This window comes from Callithrix jacchus, chromosome 15, assembly GCF_049354715.1.
Source record: "Callithrix jacchus isolate 240 chromosome 15, calJac240_pri, whole genome shotgun sequence".
In the NCBI taxonomy this organism is placed as follows: domain Eukaryota; kingdom Metazoa; phylum Chordata; class Mammalia; order Primates; family Cebidae; genus Callithrix; species Callithrix jacchus.
The window spans coordinates 54,836,575-54,855,839 of NC_133516.1; the positions used below are offsets into that span (position 1 = coordinate 54,836,575).

General features: G+C 36.8%; 1 protein-coding gene across 3 annotated transcripts in view; it reads left to right on the forward strand.

Moving 5' to 3' along the window:
• Window positions 1-19,265, forward strand: part of PPP4R2 (protein phosphatase 4 regulatory subunit 2) — a 73,865-nt gene that overhangs the window by 40,984 nt on the left and 13,616 nt on the right. For 2 of the 3 annotated variants that reach the window (XM_003734878.6, XM_054245873.2), the window contains exon 3: window positions 9,792-9,962. The exons of the other annotated variant lie outside the window; for it this stretch is intronic. In XM_003734878.6, the coding sequence (XP_003734926.1) occupies window positions 9,792-9,962 (171 nt within the window). The remainder of the gene's footprint in view (window positions 1-9,791; window positions 9,963-19,265) is intronic. 3 annotated transcript variants of the gene reach the window in all.

The following is a 19,265-nucleotide window of genomic DNA, read 5'->3' on the forward strand; positions in this document are numbered from 1 at the left end:
AGTGCTGGGATTACAGATGTGAGCCACCGTGCCCAGCCTGTCTTTACTTTCAAACTCAAGATTCTTCAGGATAAAACTTGCATGTTAAAATATATCGTAATTCCTCACCACTTAGGGCTGTGCCAACTCATTTTTATATTTCAGTTACAGAGATTTTAAGCTTTAATCATTTACGTATCTTTCAGTTTCCATAAATTCTAAAATGGTGGAAGGATTATTGTCTTCTTTGCTGTATACCACATGCACTGGTCTTTGAGTTGGATGGACGGGGGATTTTCTCCCCTCTACTTAATACACAGATGACTATACCTAAGAAAACAATCTAGATTAGATCTCATAGTGCATTGTCCTGTACAACTGGAAAAGATTCATGAGATAGATTTTAATGAGTATTTATTTTTTAAATGAATCACTTGTATATTAGATTTAGAATATTTAGATTTCTTTCCCTCTTTCTTTAAAAAGATGTATATTCACGTGCCACAAATATTATTTCTCAAATTTTGTGACTTTGATTTTGGCAGTTCTGATTTCCCCAGCCTTATTATTTTAGGGATCCAGTAAGCAGTAAGATGTTAACAAAAGGGGTTGTGTATTGCAGTGATTCTCCGCCAGGCACCACTTGCCTCCCATGGTTCATTTGGCAATGGCTAGAGACATTTTGTTACCACTTGGAGTGAGGATTGCTACTGGATAGAGGTCAGGGATGCAAATATCCTACACTGCACACAGACATCATCAGCTCATCACAACCTAAAAGTCTTTGGCTCAAGATGTCCATAGTCCATAGTCCAAGTTTGAGAAACTCATTTATTGTTTATATTAAACACTTGCTCCCTGCTTTACTTAAGTTGGTATACTTCCAATTCCTTTTTCTATAGGGTTCAGCTTAAAGTTCCAACTTTGTCCTGAGGCCTTTCCTTGATGAGTTCTAAACCTGCATTGTGATCTTTAGGTTCTTTTGTACCATCACTGAAATCTCTGCAGTTAAGACGCAGTTAAGTGTTTATGCTATGTTATTTTCTATTTGTTTAATATCTGTAAGTCTGGTTTTCCAAATGAATTTTGTTTTTTTATTATTTTAAGCACACCTGCTGGCAGGAAAAAGTAATTTTGCTAGTCAAGGATTGTCTTATGTTCTTCAGAACTTGTTAACCACTGTTGACCTTGATGTTAGAGCTGAGTTGGTAGAATGAAAAGAAGGGCCCAGGTTGTGCCTACCGAGTCCTATCTGATACATGTAGGGGTGAAGGAATAGATTGGTCCCTGTTGATGGCAGGTTGGAATTGGTATCAACTAGATTGTAGAGGAGGTGGTAAAAAGCAGTAGCAAAAGTGGAGAGAAAAGTGACTCCCTAGTTGCAGGGAGGAAGGTAGATTCACTTCAGCCATTAAGCTAGTACAAGTTAAAAAAAACCAACATTTCTTTGTTGGCTGTGGTCATTCTGAGCCATGCTGTTGAAAGAGCCATCTTTGGTATAGCACTTGTATAGAAGGGAGGAGTCCATGTTGGTATAGTAATAGATTTTAGGGACATTTTCTCCCCCCCCCCTTTTTTTTTTTAAATTTTTGAGACAGAGTCTTGCTCTGTCACCCAAGCTGGAGTGCAGTGGCATGATATCAGCTCACTGCAACCTCTGCCTCCTGGGTTCAAACAGTTCTACTTCAGCCTTCCAAGTAGCTGGGATTACAGGCATGCACTACCATGCCCAGTGAATTTTTGTATTTTTAGTAGAGGCGGGTTCACCATGCTGGCCAGTTTGGTCTCAAAACTCCTGACCTTGTGATCCGCCCAGTGAGGGACATTTTCATAAGGGCACAAAAGCTGAAAATTAAGCACAAGTCAGGTTAACCAGAACATACTGTTGGTTGGACTTTCTGTTTTAACTGGTAGGGAGAGGGATAGTAATTTTAATCTTTAGGCATTTTTAGAATCCTTATTACGAGTGTGTAAGTTACCAAGAAAGAAACCCCAGTTTACACTGAGCTATTGTCTGAAAGTTTGTGTTATCTTCTGAAGCTTTTTTCACCTCATTGGATCCTTTATATGTACAACCATTTAGCACTCTAATTTGAAAAATTTACTTTCAATGGCAAATACTTTCCCTTCAGAATTTATGTCAAAACTTTATTGCTTCAAAACAACTACCATGGCATCTTCAGATACAAGATTCTGAGCAAGAAAATAGATAACACTTCAAGGTAATTTGATAATAAGAAAAATGAGATATTTTAGTGTCATTTCATCATTTATATAAAAAAAAGATACTTTTTTTTTTTTTTTTGGAGACAATGTTTTGCTGTTTGTTGCCCAGGCTGGAGTGCAATGGCGCCATCTCCGCTTACTGCAATGTCTGCTTACTGCAATCGTTCAAGTGATTCTCCTGCCTCAGCCTCCTGAGTATCTGGGATTACAGATGCATGCCATCATGCCCAGCTAATTATTTGTATTTTTAGTGGAAATGGGGTTTCATCATGTTGGCCAGGCTGGACACGAACTCCTGACCTCAGATGATCCACCTGGCTGGGCCTACCAAAGTGCAGGGATTGCAGGTGTAAGCCACCACGCCCAGCCAAAAACAGTACTTTTTTCTTTAAAGCAGTCAGTACAAAACGAGAATCCAAAAATTACATTCATACTTGTATCACATAATTTACTTTTTCCATAACAACACAAAAATAAGCAAAAGACAAATAATTTTAGAGAGATGGGGAAGAGGCCTATGGTTCTTAACTGGAGACAGTTTTTGTCTCCCAGGGAGCATTTAATAATATTTGGAGACATTTATCGTTGTCACAACTAGTGTGGATGATGTGCTACAGGTTTCTAGTGGGCAGAGGCCAGGGACTTCATCCTACAATACAAAGGACATTCTTCTGTGACAAAGAAATATATCCAACTAGAAAATGTCAGTAGTGGCTGGGCCCAGTGGCTCATGCCTGTAATCCCAGCACGTTGGGAGGCTGAGATGTGTGGATCACCTGAGGTCAAGAGTTTGAGACCAGCCTGGCCAACATGGCAAAACCCCGTCTCTACCAAAAATACAAAAATTATCCAGGCATGGTGGTGGGTGCCTATAATCCCAGTTACTCAGGATGCTGAGGCAGGAGAATTGCTTGAACCTGGGAGGTGGAGGTTGCAGTGAGCCATGATTGAGCCATTGCAATCCAACCTGGTCAACCATAGTGAAACTCTGTCTCACAGAAGAAAAGAAAATAATAGTAGTGCCAATGTTGAAGAAGCCCTGGGTTCAGGGATTGCAAAGGACCTATTAGCACACAAAACAAATGTCTTGTGGGCCAAAAAAACAGGTAAAAGTACTCAATTTCACTAGCAATGAAGGAAATGCAAATTAAACTGTTTTTCTACTAGTATATTGACAGAATTTTTGAAAGATTACAGTATTCAAATGAAACACATTGCTTTATGTTACTGATGACACTATAAAGTGTGGTACATCATGTCTGGAGAGTTTTTGAAGGTGGAATCAAAAGTCTTGATATATACACACACACACACACACACACACACACACACACACACTCTCTTCATATTTTGGACTCAATAATTCCACTTACACAAATATATTCTAAGGTGATAAATAGATGCCCACAAAGTTCATTATTGGGCTGTTAATCACATAATTACATAATTATTTTTAATTGTAATGAGGTAGATGTGCCCTAAATCTTTTTTTTTTTGGACAGAGTCTTGCTCTGTCACTCAGGCTAGCATACAGTGGCGCAATCTTGGCTTGCTGCAACCTCCACCTCCCGGGTTCAAGTGATTCTCTTGCCTCAGCCTCCCACGTAACTGGGATTACAGATGCTCGCCACCATACCGGCTAATTTTTGTATTTTTAGTATAGATGGGAATTTTACCATGTTGGCCAGGCTAGTCTTGAACTCTCGACCTCAGATGATCCGACTGCTTCAGCCTCCCAAAGTGCTGGGATTACAGGCTTGAGCCACCGTGCCTGGCCCTAAATCTTTTTGTTAACTGTGATTAATAAATTACAGCACAAATGTGTAGTGCAGCTAAATATCTTGCTTTTCAAAGACTATTTGATGCATGCAAATACCCATAGTGAATATGGAGGGGAAAAAGAAATATTAAACCAGAATGTCAAATTTGAAAAATGTATTAAAATATACTTTAGTGTTGATGATTGACTGTGCAGATTATGAATACATTTTACTTTTATGTCTTTCTGTATTACAGTTTTTTTTTACAGTGACTGTACTGTTTATGTTATCAGAAAATCCAGACATTGTTTTTAAATACTATTAACATTTTGGAGTAGTCTCAATATTTTTCAAATTACTTACTAGTCTGTCCTTTATCATATATCAAATTTACATATATGGGTCTCTGCGTCTCTGTACTTTTCTGTTTCACTGATCTGTTTTAATATTTAGTTAATCAACAAGATGTAATATGATGTGGAATGATAATGTAAAAGAAACCTTCTCTTGTTTGGTGCCTCACTTACAGAGGTAGTAATTTGTATTTCAAAATTACTCCTTAAATGTCATAATTTTGTGTAAGCAACTCACAGTGTGTTCTTACTTTTGCAAATCTTTCACTTATTTTAGTGTTCAGATTAAATATACTTGTTTTGTTGGCTCAGTCATGATTAAGACTGAATTATCTGATGTTTCAAGTCTTCTGATTAAAATACTTGCCTTTTAAACATTAAGTGTATGTTAAGCCTGTCACCTTTAATGAGTAATCAGATCCAGTAGATTTGTTTATTCATTGTTCTCAAATTCCCATTGGGTGTTTATTATTTGTGCAGGATTTGCTATCCTTTGGAGTAGCTAAGAGTAGGACTCCCCTGTGCTTTCTTGTGTTGTAAGTGTTCCTCACATTTTGTGTGGAATGCAGTTAGGCCGAGGAGAGTACTCTTAATAGAATTGGGAATGGTAGGAAGCAGTAAGTTAAGGTAGTGGCCACTGGTCACTAATTGTTGCACCACTTGGGAAAAGAAAAGATGAATCTTTCTGTCCTCAAGCCTCTAAAACATACCTTTAGACTTCAGAGAGTTTGTGAGAGAAACATACTTGAATATGGACTTGTGAGTTCCTATGAAGAAAAAAGGTCAGTGGAAGGGAATAAAAAAAAGCAAGTGAAGGGAAGTGATGCTACTTTAAAAAGTTAATGGGCGATTAATTTCAGTAAATTCTTGAGTTAATTTTGGCAAAGTAGATTTAAATTTTGAGTATGTATTTTATTGGAGGGGATTTTATGTGGAGAAATTTGTTCTGAAGTTGAAAATTTGTTTATGTTTCACGAGCATCTGTTTAGAATAATTTGATTTTCATGTTGAAAACTAAGAGTTTTTGTTGTTCTCATTCCTACTCATCCAGTGAGTGTACATTCCTAAGAAAATTGTTTTTGTTGCCAGATTTTTAGTTGATTTGCTCATGGCCTGGTTTTGTGCCTGAATTATACAACTTTTTTTTTTTTTTTTTTTTTAAATAATGAGACGGAGTCTCACTCTGTTGCCAGACTGGAGTGTAGTGGTGTGATCCCAGCTCACTTCACCCTCCACCTGCCAGGTTCAAGCAATTCTCCTGCTTCAGCCTCTCGAGTAGCTGGGACTACAGCTGTGCACCACCACGCCCAACTAATTTTTGTATTTTTAGTAGAGATAGGGTTTCACTATGTTGGCCAGGCTAGTCCCAAACTTATGACCTCAGGTGATCCACACTCCTCAGCCTCCCAAAGTGCTGGGATTACAGGTGTGAGCCACCATGTCTGGCCCCTGAATTATATAACTTTTAGGGAAGCATTTTCTGGTTTTGTTTTTATCAAATAGTTGTGCTCCAACAAAAAGCTGTCTCTCACATTTTATAAAGATCCCCCCATCTATCTATGGCATAGTATCACTTGAATTGCATCGAATTGATATTATTTAGAGTAACTGCTTGATTTATTTGAAAGTTAGACTACAGTGTGTACATAATTCATGTCAATTTATGGGCCTTAATTTCTGTCTCAGGAGTTAGTGCCATAAAGTCTTTGAAGCTCCCCAGAATTTCCATTAGCTGGGGCCCCATACCTCTTGTCTGGCTGTTCCCATTAAAGTGTGGTTTTTTTTGGACCTCAAAGATGTCATGTCAGATGGTTAATGGAAAAATGAGATTAAAACACATCACAAAACCGGAGGCATGTGGAAATCTGAACTCAAACTACTACAAATTAGTGGGTGACTGTTAAAGCTACAAAAAATAATTAATTTAAGAAATGAAAAGTATAAGCATCCTATTTCAATATAACTTACACTGCTATGTTTAAATATAAAGTGCATGTGGGGAGTTGTAAAATTAGATAAATTTTAGGAACCAAAAGCAATTGTATATTAATTAGGATTAATAGTAGACATATCAAAAAATTCTGTGATATGCAGATCTGCTTGTTAAACCTCAAATTCTCCTTTCTAAAATAGAATAGAGAAAGGAGGAAAAAAGTATCATGCAAATAGCTTTTAATCATCCTCACCATTTTTAAAAGTAATAATGGTAAAATATAGAATTCACTCATTTAATAGAATGGAATTGTTGGATTACAAGGCTCCATTTACCTTTCTGAGGAACTGCCCAAGTATTTCCAAAGCAGCTACACCATTTTACATTCCCACCAGTAATGTGTGACATTATCAGTTTCCCTACAGCAACCCAGCACTTTTTTATTATTCCTCTTTTTTATTGTAGCCACCTAGTGAGTATGAAATGGGTGTCTCCTTGTGGTTTCGATATGCATTTCGCTAACAGATAATACTGCTGAGCATATTTTCATATGCTTATTGACCATTTGTATATATTCTTTGTGGAGAAATACCAATTGAAATATACATAATGTAAACCTTATAATTTTAAATATTTTAAGTGTACGATTTATAGGCATTAAGTACATTGATGATGTTGTGCTGCCATCACTATCATTCATCTGCAGAACTTTTTGTCTACCCAAACTGAAACATTGTACACATTAAACAGTAAGTCCCCACACCTTACTTCCCACAGTGCCAGACTACTGTCTCTAAATTTGACTATTCTCGATACCTCATATAAGTGGAATCATACAGTACTTGTTCTTTTTGTATCTGGTTTATTTCACTTTGCATAATGCCATCAAGTTTAATCCATGTTGGAGCATGTCAGAATTTCTTTCAGATTAAAGACTAATATTCCTCTGTGTGTGTGTCTGTGTGTCTATGTCTATGTGTCTGTATCACATTTTGTTTATCCATTCATATGCTGTTGCACATTTGGGTTGTTTTCACCTTTCGGGGATCTACTGAGAAATGGAATTGCTGAATCATAGAGTGGTTTTATATTTGCTTTTTTTTTTTTTTTTTTGAGGATTCATACTTGTTTCCCACTGTGACTGCATTGTTCCCACCAACAGTGCACAAGAGTTTCGGTTTCTCTACATCCTTGGCCAGCCAATACTTGTTCACTTATTTTTTGGATAATAGCCAGCCCTGATGTGTATGAAGTGGTATCTCATTGTGATTTGGGTTTACATTTCCCTAAGATTAATGGTGTTGAGCATCTTCTTGTGTGTTTGTTGACCATTTGTATATCTTCTTTGGAGTCGGGCCTAGTTAAGTACTTTGACCATTTTTAAATTGGGTTTCTTTTTTTGTTGAGTTGTAGGAGTTCTTTATATATTCTGGGTATTAATCCCTTATTAGATACAAGATTTGCAAATATTTTCTCCCATTTCATGATTTGACTTTTTACTCTGTTGATAGTGTCCCTTTGATGCACAGAATTTTTAATTTTGATACAACTCAATTTATCTGTTTTGTTGCTTGTGCTTTTTGTGTCACACAATATATTTATTAAGAGACAGGGTCTTCCCCTGTCACTCAGGCTAGAGTGCAATGGTGTGTGATCTTGCCTTACTGCAGCCTCTACCTCCTGGGCTCAGGCAGTCCTCTTGCCTCAGCCTCCTGAGTAGCTGGGACTACAGGTGCATACCACCATGCCTAATTTAAATCAATTAATAATTTATTATTTTGTAGAGACGGGATATTGATGTTTGCGCAGGCTGGTTTCCAACTCCTGGGCCCAAGTGATCTTACTGTCTCAGCCACCCAAAGTGCTGGGATTACAGGCATGAGCCACCACACCTGGCCCCACATATTTTTATGTCAACACTGGTTGCCTTCAGAATATCTTGGGAATATATCAGGAAGCTTTCACAGTGAAGAATAAACATTTTCCAGACTTTTTTTTTTTTGGAGGGTGTGGGAGGGATGGAGTCTTGCTGTGTTGCCCAGGCTGGAATGCAGTGGTGCCATCTTGGCTCACTAAAGCCTCTGCCTCCTGAGTTCAAGTGATTCTCCTTGACTCATCCTCCGGTGTAGCTGGGATGACAGGCATGTACCACCACACCTGGCTGATGTTTGTATATTTAGTAGAGACGGGGTTTCACCATGTTGGCCAGGCTGATCTCGAACTTCTGACCTCAAGTGATCACTGGAGTGAGCCAACACACCCAGTCTACTAATCTAAATGAGTTTATTTGTGTGGCAGTCCTTTCAGGTAAAAATGCTGTTCTATGAAAAATAGCAGCTAGTTCAGCTCCAAATAAAGGTATTGTTCCTTGAGAGTTCCATACCTCTTTGATATGCAGCATAATTTTTTAATGTATATTTCTCATTTTGTTACACATAATATTAAAAAGGTGTATTCAAGGGTTGGAATTTAATGAAATTAGTAGTTTTTATATCTTCTCCACTTTAAGTGAAACAGACTTTTTAAATTATGAGTTTGTGGTATTGAAAATGATGGCTTCTACTGCTAGTAATAATTTTGTGTGTACAGTTTGGTGCTACTGCCTTGAGTCTTGCTAAATGTATGTTTTATCCACCGTTGCTTTTATACCATCAGTGCAAATATTAACAGTAAACTAGTCAGCCATTATTGTTTTGACAGTAGCTTTGGACCACAATTTGAAAACTGCTGCCTTAGTTTATAGGGTTGCTGGATGGGATGGAAGGTGATTGCAGATTCACTCTTGTTAATTTGTGTAAATTCATCGTGTGGTAACCTGTGTAAAGAGATTGAACTGCTGTCACTGATGGTAGTACTGCCTGCCTGAGGAAATGGTTAGCATTCCTGACTCCTGTGTCTCCTGGAATTTACCCTATTCAGGCAGGTATCCTCAAAAAATTTCCCTTTATATTAGTGGTAAAATGTGAGGAAAGAGGGATTAAAAAGGTTTTTATGTAATTTGATAAATGAATAGATACATAACTTTTGTCTCTTAAGTGACAAAAGAGCCTGAAGATACTAACTGAAAGGGAAAGAAAAAGGAGAAAGTAGTTTATTTTGTTATTTAGCAGATAACAGACAAATTTTACTAGTCCCTGTAAGCATTGTAACTTGGATGATGAAGGTATGGATTCATTCTGACTTAATAGGATAGTAACTACCTCCCTGGTTAGGTTTGTTATGAGGGATAGTCAAAATACTGTTTTAAATATGTTAAGAATAGGACTTAACACACCATAGATTTTCAGGCAGAGGTAGTTCATTTAAAAGATGTAAGTCAGACATCTGGGTTTTGTTTGGTTTGGGAGCTGGATAGCATCAGGATGGAGCTTGTGAGGTAAATGAGGCATGATACATGCTCCTGAATGACAACATTCTTATTACTAATTATTCATATCCTAATTTTGTTAGCATTAGTGTTGTATATTCTGCATTTGTGCTTTGTGTTCAAGAATTGTAAAGCTACATGTTGTTATATATTTTTTAATTTTTTGCTTATAGGATTCAGTGGTCCCAATTTAAAGGCTATTTTATTTTCAAACTGGAGAAAGTGATGGATGATTTCAGAACTTCAGCTCCTGAGCCAAGAGGTCCTCCCAACCCTAATGTCGAATATATTCCCTTTGATGAAATGAAGGAAAGAATACTGAAAATTGTCACTGGATTTAATGGGTATGCACTTAAAACTGTTTTTACAATTTAATTTTTAGCAGAACATCCTAAATTTTTCTTTTAGTTTTGATATGTCTGGTTGATAATGGATTATCCATTAGAATAGATTCTTTGTTTCTAGTGACATGTAGTGCTGGATTACTTTTAACTTAGAACTATTTAAAATATTTACAGCCTCTTAAACTTGAACGACCTTTTTAAAGGTATCATTGAAAACATTCATTTATCAGGAGACATTTTAATGGTTTTTCTTTCCTGTTTTGTGTCTTCATACTTCATATAGAACCTTTATATCATTATATTTCTTTTAAAATGAAATACTAATTTATGAAAGTATTTTAGTGAGTTTTTGTTAGATTTTTTTGGAGTCCTCATTTTTCCCTCGAGTAACGTAACCATTTTTTGGCCCTTTGTAAAACATAAAAAACACCAAAAAGATACTCTGTGCAAAAGTAAAACTCATTTTTAAAGAAATGTTACTGTGCTGCATATTCTTTTTTTTTTTTTTTTTTTTGAGACGGAGTTTCGCTCTTGTTACCCAGGCTGGAGTGCAATGGCGCTATCTCGGCTCACCGCAGTCTCCGCCTCCTGGGCTCAGGCAATTCTCCTGCCTCAGCCTCCTGAGTAGCTGGGATTACAGGCACGCGCCACCATGCCCAGCTAATTTTTTGTATTTTTAGTAGAGACGGGGTTTCACCATGTTGACCAGGATGGTCTCGATCTCTTGACCTCGTGATCCACCCGCCTCGGCCTCCCAAAGTGCTGGGATTACTGTGCTGCATATTCTATCATTTTAAATTATATTCTTTTAGGACTTTTTTTTTTTGAGACAGTCTGGCCATATAACATTTATTTATCAAGAAACATTTTAATGGTTTTTCTTTACTTTTTTCTTGAGACGGAGTTTCGCTGTTGTTACCCAGGCTGGAGTGCAATGGCGCGATCTCGGCTCACCGCAACCTCCGCCTTGCTGGGTTCAAGCAATTCTCCTGCCTCAGCCTCCCGAGTAGCTAGGACTACAGGCGTGCACCACCATGCCCAGCTAATTTTTGTATTTTTAGTAGAGATGGGTTTCACCTTGTTGACCAGGATGGTCTCGATCTCTTGACCTCATGCTCCACCTGCCTCGGCCTCCCAAAGTGCTGGGATTATAGGCGTGAGCCACCGTGCCCGGCCCTTTCCTGTTTTATGTTTGGTGTTATATCTTCATACTTTACATAGAACCTTTATATCATTGAGAAATCACATTTCTTTTCAAATGAAACACTAATTTATGAAAGTATTTTAGTGAGTTTTTGTTTAGGCCTTTTTTTTTTTTTTTGGAGTCTTTTTTCTCAACTGCTTATATTAGTACAAGTAACCATTTTTGGCCATTTGTAAAACATTGAAAATACCAAAAAGATACTCTGTACCAAAGTAAAACACATTTTTAAAGAAATGTTACTGTGTTTCCTATTCTTATTTTAAATTTTATTTTTTTAGGACTTTGTTTTTTTTTTGTTTTTTTTTTTTTTAAAGAAGGAGTCTTACTCTGTCACACAGGCTGGAGTGTACTGGTGCGATCTTGGCTCACTGCAGCCTCCACCTGCCAGGTTCAAGCAATTCTCCTGCCTTAGTCTCCCAAGTAGCTAGGACCACAGGCCCCTGCCACAATGCCCAGCTAATTTTTTTGTATTTTTAATAGCAACAGTGTTTTACCAGGCTGGCCAGGCTGGTCTCGAACTCCTGACATTGTGATCCTCCCGCCTCGGCCTCCCAAAGTGCTGGGATTACTACAGGCATGAGACACACCTTGCCCAGCCAGGATTTTGTATTTTTGTGGTTTCCTTTATTGAAGGGAAGAAGTATTTGTGAAGTTGAATTGTTCAGTTTAGTTTGACATTAATTTGGGCTGTTAACAATGATACCAAATATAATAGATTGTGAATTTTCTAACTAGTGAATTCATAGTTAGAGTTAGAGATTATTTTTGAAGGGGTTTCAGGTTGTATTTTTATATAGCTTAAATGGCCTGATTCTTTGGGTATTTAATTGCATGGGATTTTGAAATAATATAGTGTAATCCAATTAACAGTTTGCTATATATCATATTCTTCTGTTTTTTGGTTTAAGAATTTTGCTTAAAATATCAAATGCCTTATGCCTTGATTTTTGGATCTGTTACAAAAATATTTGGGGGAGAAATCACAGCTTTTTGTCTTTGAGGTTCATCAGTTATGGTTGCCGCTGGAGGCCTGGGATGGGAAGGAGACCTGTTTTCACTGTGCACCCTGTTGGACTGTTTAAATTATTTAACCATATGTGTTTATTTCCTTATCAATATTAATTTTTAAAATTTTCAGAAAAAAAAATTTTCGAACACAATTATCCAAGAAGCAGCCACATGATATTTTAGAAGCATGTTGCATAAGATTTACTATTGAACTAAATACATTCAAGATAAGAATACTTCTGGGGGTTATTTATATATTGTACGTATATATAAGTAGTACTTAGACATTATAGTGACTCATCTTTTATTTTAATAAGTTAGGGCCATCATTCAGAAATAAAAGTTAAGGTGAAACAGGTCAAATTGTACAACTGCTTTAAGCAAATTTACTTGTGATTCTGAACTAGTAATAGCAAATAACATTTTCAGTTCTTTCAAATTAAGCTGGGCTAGAAACAAATACATGTATTATACATACATTATAATAAATGTATATTATAATTGTATGTTATGTATATTTATGACATAAATATAAACATTTGTAATTTCTTAATATGTAAAAGAGGTCATTCCCCTACATCAGAAAATGATTTGAACAGTCATTAAGTGGCTGAGCATTTTTCTTTTAAAACTTTATTTTTGTGCAACAGCTGGGGCTGCAAATAAAAAAAAACTATTTTTGAACCATAGGTATTTTGAACTTATATTTTTTTTATTTGTTATTTATTTATGTTTGTTTATTTTGAGATGGAGTCTCTCTCTGTCACCCAGGCTAGAGTGCAGTGGTGCCGTCTCGGCTCACTGTAGCTTCCACCTCCCGAGTTCAAGCGATTGTCCTGCCTCAGCCTCTCTAGTAGCCGGGATTACAGGTGTGTGCCACCACACCCAGCCATGTTTTTTTGAATTTTTAGTAGAGATGGGGTTTCACCATGTTGGTCAGGCTGGTCTGGAACCCCAGACCTCAAGTGATCCACCTATCTCGGCCTCCCAAAGTGTTGGGATTACAACCATGAGCCACTGAACCCGGCCTGAACTTGTATTTTAAATTTGATTTTTCAGAATGGCAGTTATGAATCACTCTCTGCGTAGGCAGAATCTAAGTCTTATTTAATCAGTGATACATTAAGTTTTTTCTGCTTTTAATTTACTCTCTTTTTGTCTGTATTTTAATATATTGGTATGTTGAAACATGTTCATAAAATTTTTCAATTTTATCTTTGTGTTTGGGTTGATTTTTCTTTTGAGATGACGTTTCAGTCTTGCTCCCCAGGGTGGAGTGCAAAGGTACAGTCTTGGCTCACCACAGCCTCCACCTCCCAGGTTCAAGCAATTCTCCTGCGTCAGGCTCCCGAGTAGCTGGGATTACAGGCATGCACCACCACACCTGGCTAAGTTTTTGTAGTTTTAGTAGAGATGGAGGTTTCTTCATGTTGGTCAGGCTGGTTTTGAAATCCCAACCTCAGGTGATCTGCCCACTTCGGCCTCCCAAAGTGCTGGGATTTACAGATAGGAACCATCGTTCCTGTCCTGTGTTTTACATATATATATATAACTGGTTTTTTAAAATATTTACCAAGAAGTAACATTTTGTTGGTTATCTACCAGTTTGAGGTTTTGTCCATCCTAGTACATTCCTCCCTCCGTTTGTAATAGATTATCTTTAAATTACAAAAGTGGTGTATATTAATGCTTTTTAAAATATTCCCACTGGTTAGAGAAGTACATAAAGAATGAAAATGGAATCATGCTATGTACTAGTCCTATTTTCCTTTTAGAGAAGCTTTGATATATTAGTACATTTAAAGCCACCTTTTTATTTATTTGAAATGGCTGCATTGTTTTCTATTTGAATGGATTGTATGTTTTTATTTGCCTGTCCTGACTGTTGGTAGGCATTTATTTTTTTGGCTGTTAATGAGTAATGCTTGTAGTGAGCATCCTTCCACATATCTTTTGTTGATGAATATCATGTTTTGAATATATGTATATAGATTGTTGCTTTATTTTTAATTTGTAGAAGTATAATTGGTAGGTTGGCTTATGAACACTTAATTTTCAGTTTATCAGTATTGCAAAATTGACCTAGCAAAATGTGATTGTTGATGCTTTCGTTGGTAAGAAGTGCAGATACTGTAATTCTTCTGTACCATATATGTGTCTGTATTTGTGTTTCTTTGGTTGCAAGTGAAATGGAACATCTTTTTTATGTACTACAGCCTTTCTGTGCATTGCCCTTTATATCCTCTCTTGGCTTTCTTTTGCTAATTTTCTTGTTGGTAAGTTTTTGTTTTTGCTTTTAATTTGTAAAAGTTTTATATTAAATGCTTTCCAGTAGTTTGCCATAAGAAAGATTATCTGTTTGCTAAAGATATTTTAGTATGTTACCAGAATATAAGTATTTTCCTCTTTGAAGTAGAAATTGTCCATGCACTTGTTTACTTGATTTCCTGAACTGTAAGCTTCTGGAGAGCTGAGGTAACAGTCTTTTTTCAAACAAGGCTTAGAAGAGTGAATGCCTGAATATAGTAGGTTTTCAGACAGTTATGGAATGATTGGATGGATGGATGGATGGATGAGTAAAGAAAAGAAAAAATATTGAATAACGGGGGACTAGAAAAAAGAATAAAAGTGTATTTTTATGTATTTTGTCTAATGAGGCATAGAAGAATCACAGTGGATTGCTTTAAATTTTTTTTTTTTTTTGGTCATTTTCTTGTCTTCTAAAATTACTTTGGAACTTCAAAATTTTGTAGACGATGGATTATAGCTACTCCAAAACTGAAGTTACAGTTTCTCAGGTGAGAAACATCAAAAATTAAAATGAACAAAAACTAAAATTTTTAATGAAATGGTCAATTAAAAGACCATTTTATGTCTTCTGATTGACATTAGGTTTACTCAAACCAGGGCCATTTATTATAGAGACCATGAATATAATTTAAAAATTGCCAATAGGTAATAATAGTTCATTCCTATAAATGATGTACACAGAGGCATTCTGAGGGATAGAAAGCATGTAAGTTACATTCCTGGCAGTTTTAAAAGACACTGTTTTGGCCAGGTGTGGGGGCTTAAGCCTGTAATCCCAGCACTTTGGGAGGTCAAGGCAGGTGGATCACGAGGTCAAGAGATTGAGACCATCCTGGCCAACATGGTGAAACCCCGTCTCTACTAAAAATACAAAAATTAGCTGGGCGTGGTGGCGTGCGCCTGTAGTCCCAGCTGCTTGGGAGGCTGAGGCAGGAGAATTGCTTGAACCTGGGAGGCGGAGGTTGCAGTGAGCCGAGATTGTGCCACTGCACTCAGCCTGGTGACAGAGTGAGACTCTGTCTCAAAAAAAGATACTATTTTATGTTCTCTGAATTTTTCAAAATGAAAGAATAATGAATATAAAAGTAAATTAATCCTTCAAGTGTTGCCCCTCTCTTGTCAATGCTGTTAGATCTAAGACCTCTCTAAAATAGGCAGTAAGCCTCCTCACTCTGTGAATAGTAGATTAAAATGGCATTGCTATTTATTTATGAGGAGGTCTGGAAAAAGTAGAAAACGATTTGATACCTAATAATCTTTATATCATCTGTAAGACAGGTACAGTCAGTCACAGCTGAGAGTACTGCTCATCATCTTTTAAAGTTATATATGAGACTTTTATACTCCAAAATCTGGATTGTAAAATGAAATGTAACCCCAGTTTGATTTTTAGTTTGTGTGTTGTTTGCTTTACAGTTAGCTCTAGATGATTCAAGGACTGAGAGACTGGGTCCTTACCCTTTTATTACTTTGTTCTCTGACTCTGTTAACCCACTTTATTGCTTCCTGGTTTTTCTGCTTCTCAATTGGCTGGGGGAAATGGGTTTTTGTGCTGTTAATTATTTGTGTCAGTGTTTGTTGAGTATATTAGTTAAAAGTACTTGTGGCAGATTACACACACACACACACACACACACACACACACACATATACTCATCACCCCTATTTTTCTTTACCTTTTTCATTCTCTTAATTACTCGAGAATTGGCATTATTTAGTAACCATCCCTCCTTGCTATTCCTCACCTGGTCTTGTCTAGTGGTAATATGGTTTCATGTGATACTTTCTTTAATAGACTTCTTAAAAATGGAAAATAACAGAAAGCTAATTAACTTTTTCTTGCTAATTATTGATGCGATTACAATAACACTTCAGACTATAGGAACTCCAAGAGAAGATTAACTTTATTTAAAGCTTTGGCAATTGCTGTAGATTAATTTTGGGTTAAGGAGTGGTACAGACATTAGTTTACTTACAACATTGGGGTTCCTTATTGTTAAAAGAGGCAAAGGCTGTCATTTGATTTGAGGCATAAAATTACACGTGTATGAATTGGTGTTTTGTTTTGGTTCCTCTGTTGGCTGGGCTGGAGTGCAGTGGCGTGATCACAGCTCACCGAAACACCCCCTTTCCGGGTTTAAGCAATTCTGCCTCAGTCACCTGAGTAGCTGGGATTACAGGCATAACCAACTATGCCCAGCTAATTTTTGTATATTTTAGTAGAGATGGGGTTTCACCATGTTGGCCAGGCTGGTCTCGAACTTCTAACCTCAGGTGATCCACCTGCCTTGGCCTCCCAAAATGCTGGGATTACAGGCCTGAGCTGCCATATCCAGCCTCATATAAATATTTATTTATGTATATGTTTATGTTAGTGTTAAAGCCTGAGTACAGAAAGAGCATGTTGCTTCAAGTAAAGCTAATACCACAGGATTCTAATGGTATTTCTAACTTTTGTAAGACTTTGTAAGTGTAAACAAAATTTGAGCTTATTCAGCCTTTGATAGCAGAGATATTGTTAGTTTCCATATAAACACTTTAAATCAGTATTTCTGTTAACTAAGACACCACTAATGTGGTCATGTAGTTAGAAAGGACAGTAAAATCCACATACATATGCATAAAACAAAAGTGACTGTTCTTTTTTTTCAGTAGGATGTCAGATTTTATGGTCATTTCTTTAGCTTTTTGCTCTAATAATCTCTGTGCTACATGTTACATTGCTTTTTTAATGTGGAAAAGTTGCTTATGTAATACAAAGTTAAGGCAGTTAACTGATTTTCTCAGAGTCTGGATCAAGTATGTGCTTAATTTTTGAGTGCCTTCTTTCCAACTGTGTACTTTTGTAGATACTTAGGTTACAATAGGAAATTATTTATTTAGTGTTTAGCCTTATTACCGAGAATTTATCTTTAAAAAAATAGCATTGAATTGCTACTTTATGTTGAGATGTCTTTCCCATATATTCAGCAACTTTCTTGATATTTGAACTTCCATAGCTTTAGATCTTACAAGACCTTCTGATTTTAAAAAACAGTAAATAGGGACAGCTTGCATTCCGATTAAGATATGTAACATAAAATGTGTGATCCTATTAATTAGGGTTAGTTGTTTTCCAAAGGAGTATTTTTAAAGATAGCTATACTTTTGGTTTTGTTGGTTTTTCAACCATTTGTGCTTTCCTACAGTCTCTATCAAATAGTAGATGGAATGATCATAATAAGAACAAAGATTTATTGAACTTTTAAAGTATTTTTGGCACTTTTAGGTGATTTAATATACCATATACATTATGTCATATTTAGTCATCATGATAATCTTTGAGGTATAAGTACAGAATCCCTGTTTTCAGACAAGACTGGGAAGTCTTAGGTAAATTGAGTTTGAGTAAGGTCTCCTAGTGGGGTAGTGTGTGTGTGTGTGTTGGGGGGGGATGTATTAGCACATATGGCTAAAATATATCAATATATTTTATAATATACATTATTATATAAATATATTTTATATATACAAAATATATCATTTTTAACCATATATTTTAACAAAGGTGGATCCTTAATGTGTGGGGTATTTTTAAAATGTTACTGGATTTTGTTGACAATGTTTTTAAAAATTTGAAATGCTAGCTAGTCATATCTTTTTTTTTTTTTTTTGTTCCTTATATAATCTTAGTTTTTCATTTTACAGTATGAATAAATGAAATGATACAGCATTGCAGATTAAGCCAAATACTTTTCTTTTTTTTTTTTTGAGACAAAGTCTTGCTCTGTCACTCAGGCTGGAGTGCAGGGCTTGATCTTGGCTCACTGCAGCCTCCATCTCCAGGTTCAAGCAGTTCTGCCTCAGCCTCCCAAGTAGCTGGGATAACAGGGGTGCACCACCATGCCTGGCTAATTTTTGGCCAAATACATTTTAATAACCCCAAATATTTTTCTACAAGGTGTGTGTGTGTGTGTGTGTGTTTATTTAAAGATGGTTACAGATACCTGCTACTACACCCAGCTAAGTTTTGTGTTTTTAGTAGAGATGGGTTTTCACCATGTTGACCGGGCTGGTCTCAAACTCCTGACCTCAGGTGATCCGCCCACCTCAGCATCCCAAAGTGCTGGGATTACAGGCCTTAGTCACTGCACCTGGCCCAAAGTTTATTTTATAGTACACCTTTGCTAAGGAGCATCTTGTCACCACTCCCTACCAGATTGAAGGATTTCAATTGAGACTTTTTATTGAGAATCAGTGGCATGTGTGTTTAACACTCCTCTTCCTATATTTGCTTTTCTTAATATGTGTGGGAAAAGCCTGAATATTTTCAGGAGTTAGAATAAACTATTTTGTATGCTGTGTCTAATGGATGACTATCAGAGAGCAGAGCTTTTGTTTTGTTTTGTTTTGTTTTGTTTTGTTTTGTTTTGTTTTTGAGACAGAGTTTCACTCTTGTTGCCCAGGCTGGAGTGCAATGACACGATCTCGACTGACTGCAGCCTCTGCCTCCTGGATTCAAGTGATTTTCCTGCCTCAGCCTCCTGAGTAGCTGGGATTACAGGCGCCCACCACCACACCCAGCTAATTTTTTGGTTTTATAGTAGAGATGGGGGTTTCACTATGTTGGCCAGGCTGGTCTTGAACTCCTGATTTCAGGTGATCTGCCTGCCTTGGCCTCCCAAAGTGCTGGAATTACAAGCATGAGCCACCATGCCTGGCCAGAGAATAGTTTTCTTATACTTGTACCAAATGTATTCATTCTGTACTGGCTTACCTGGTGTATTCTTTTGCCTCCTTTT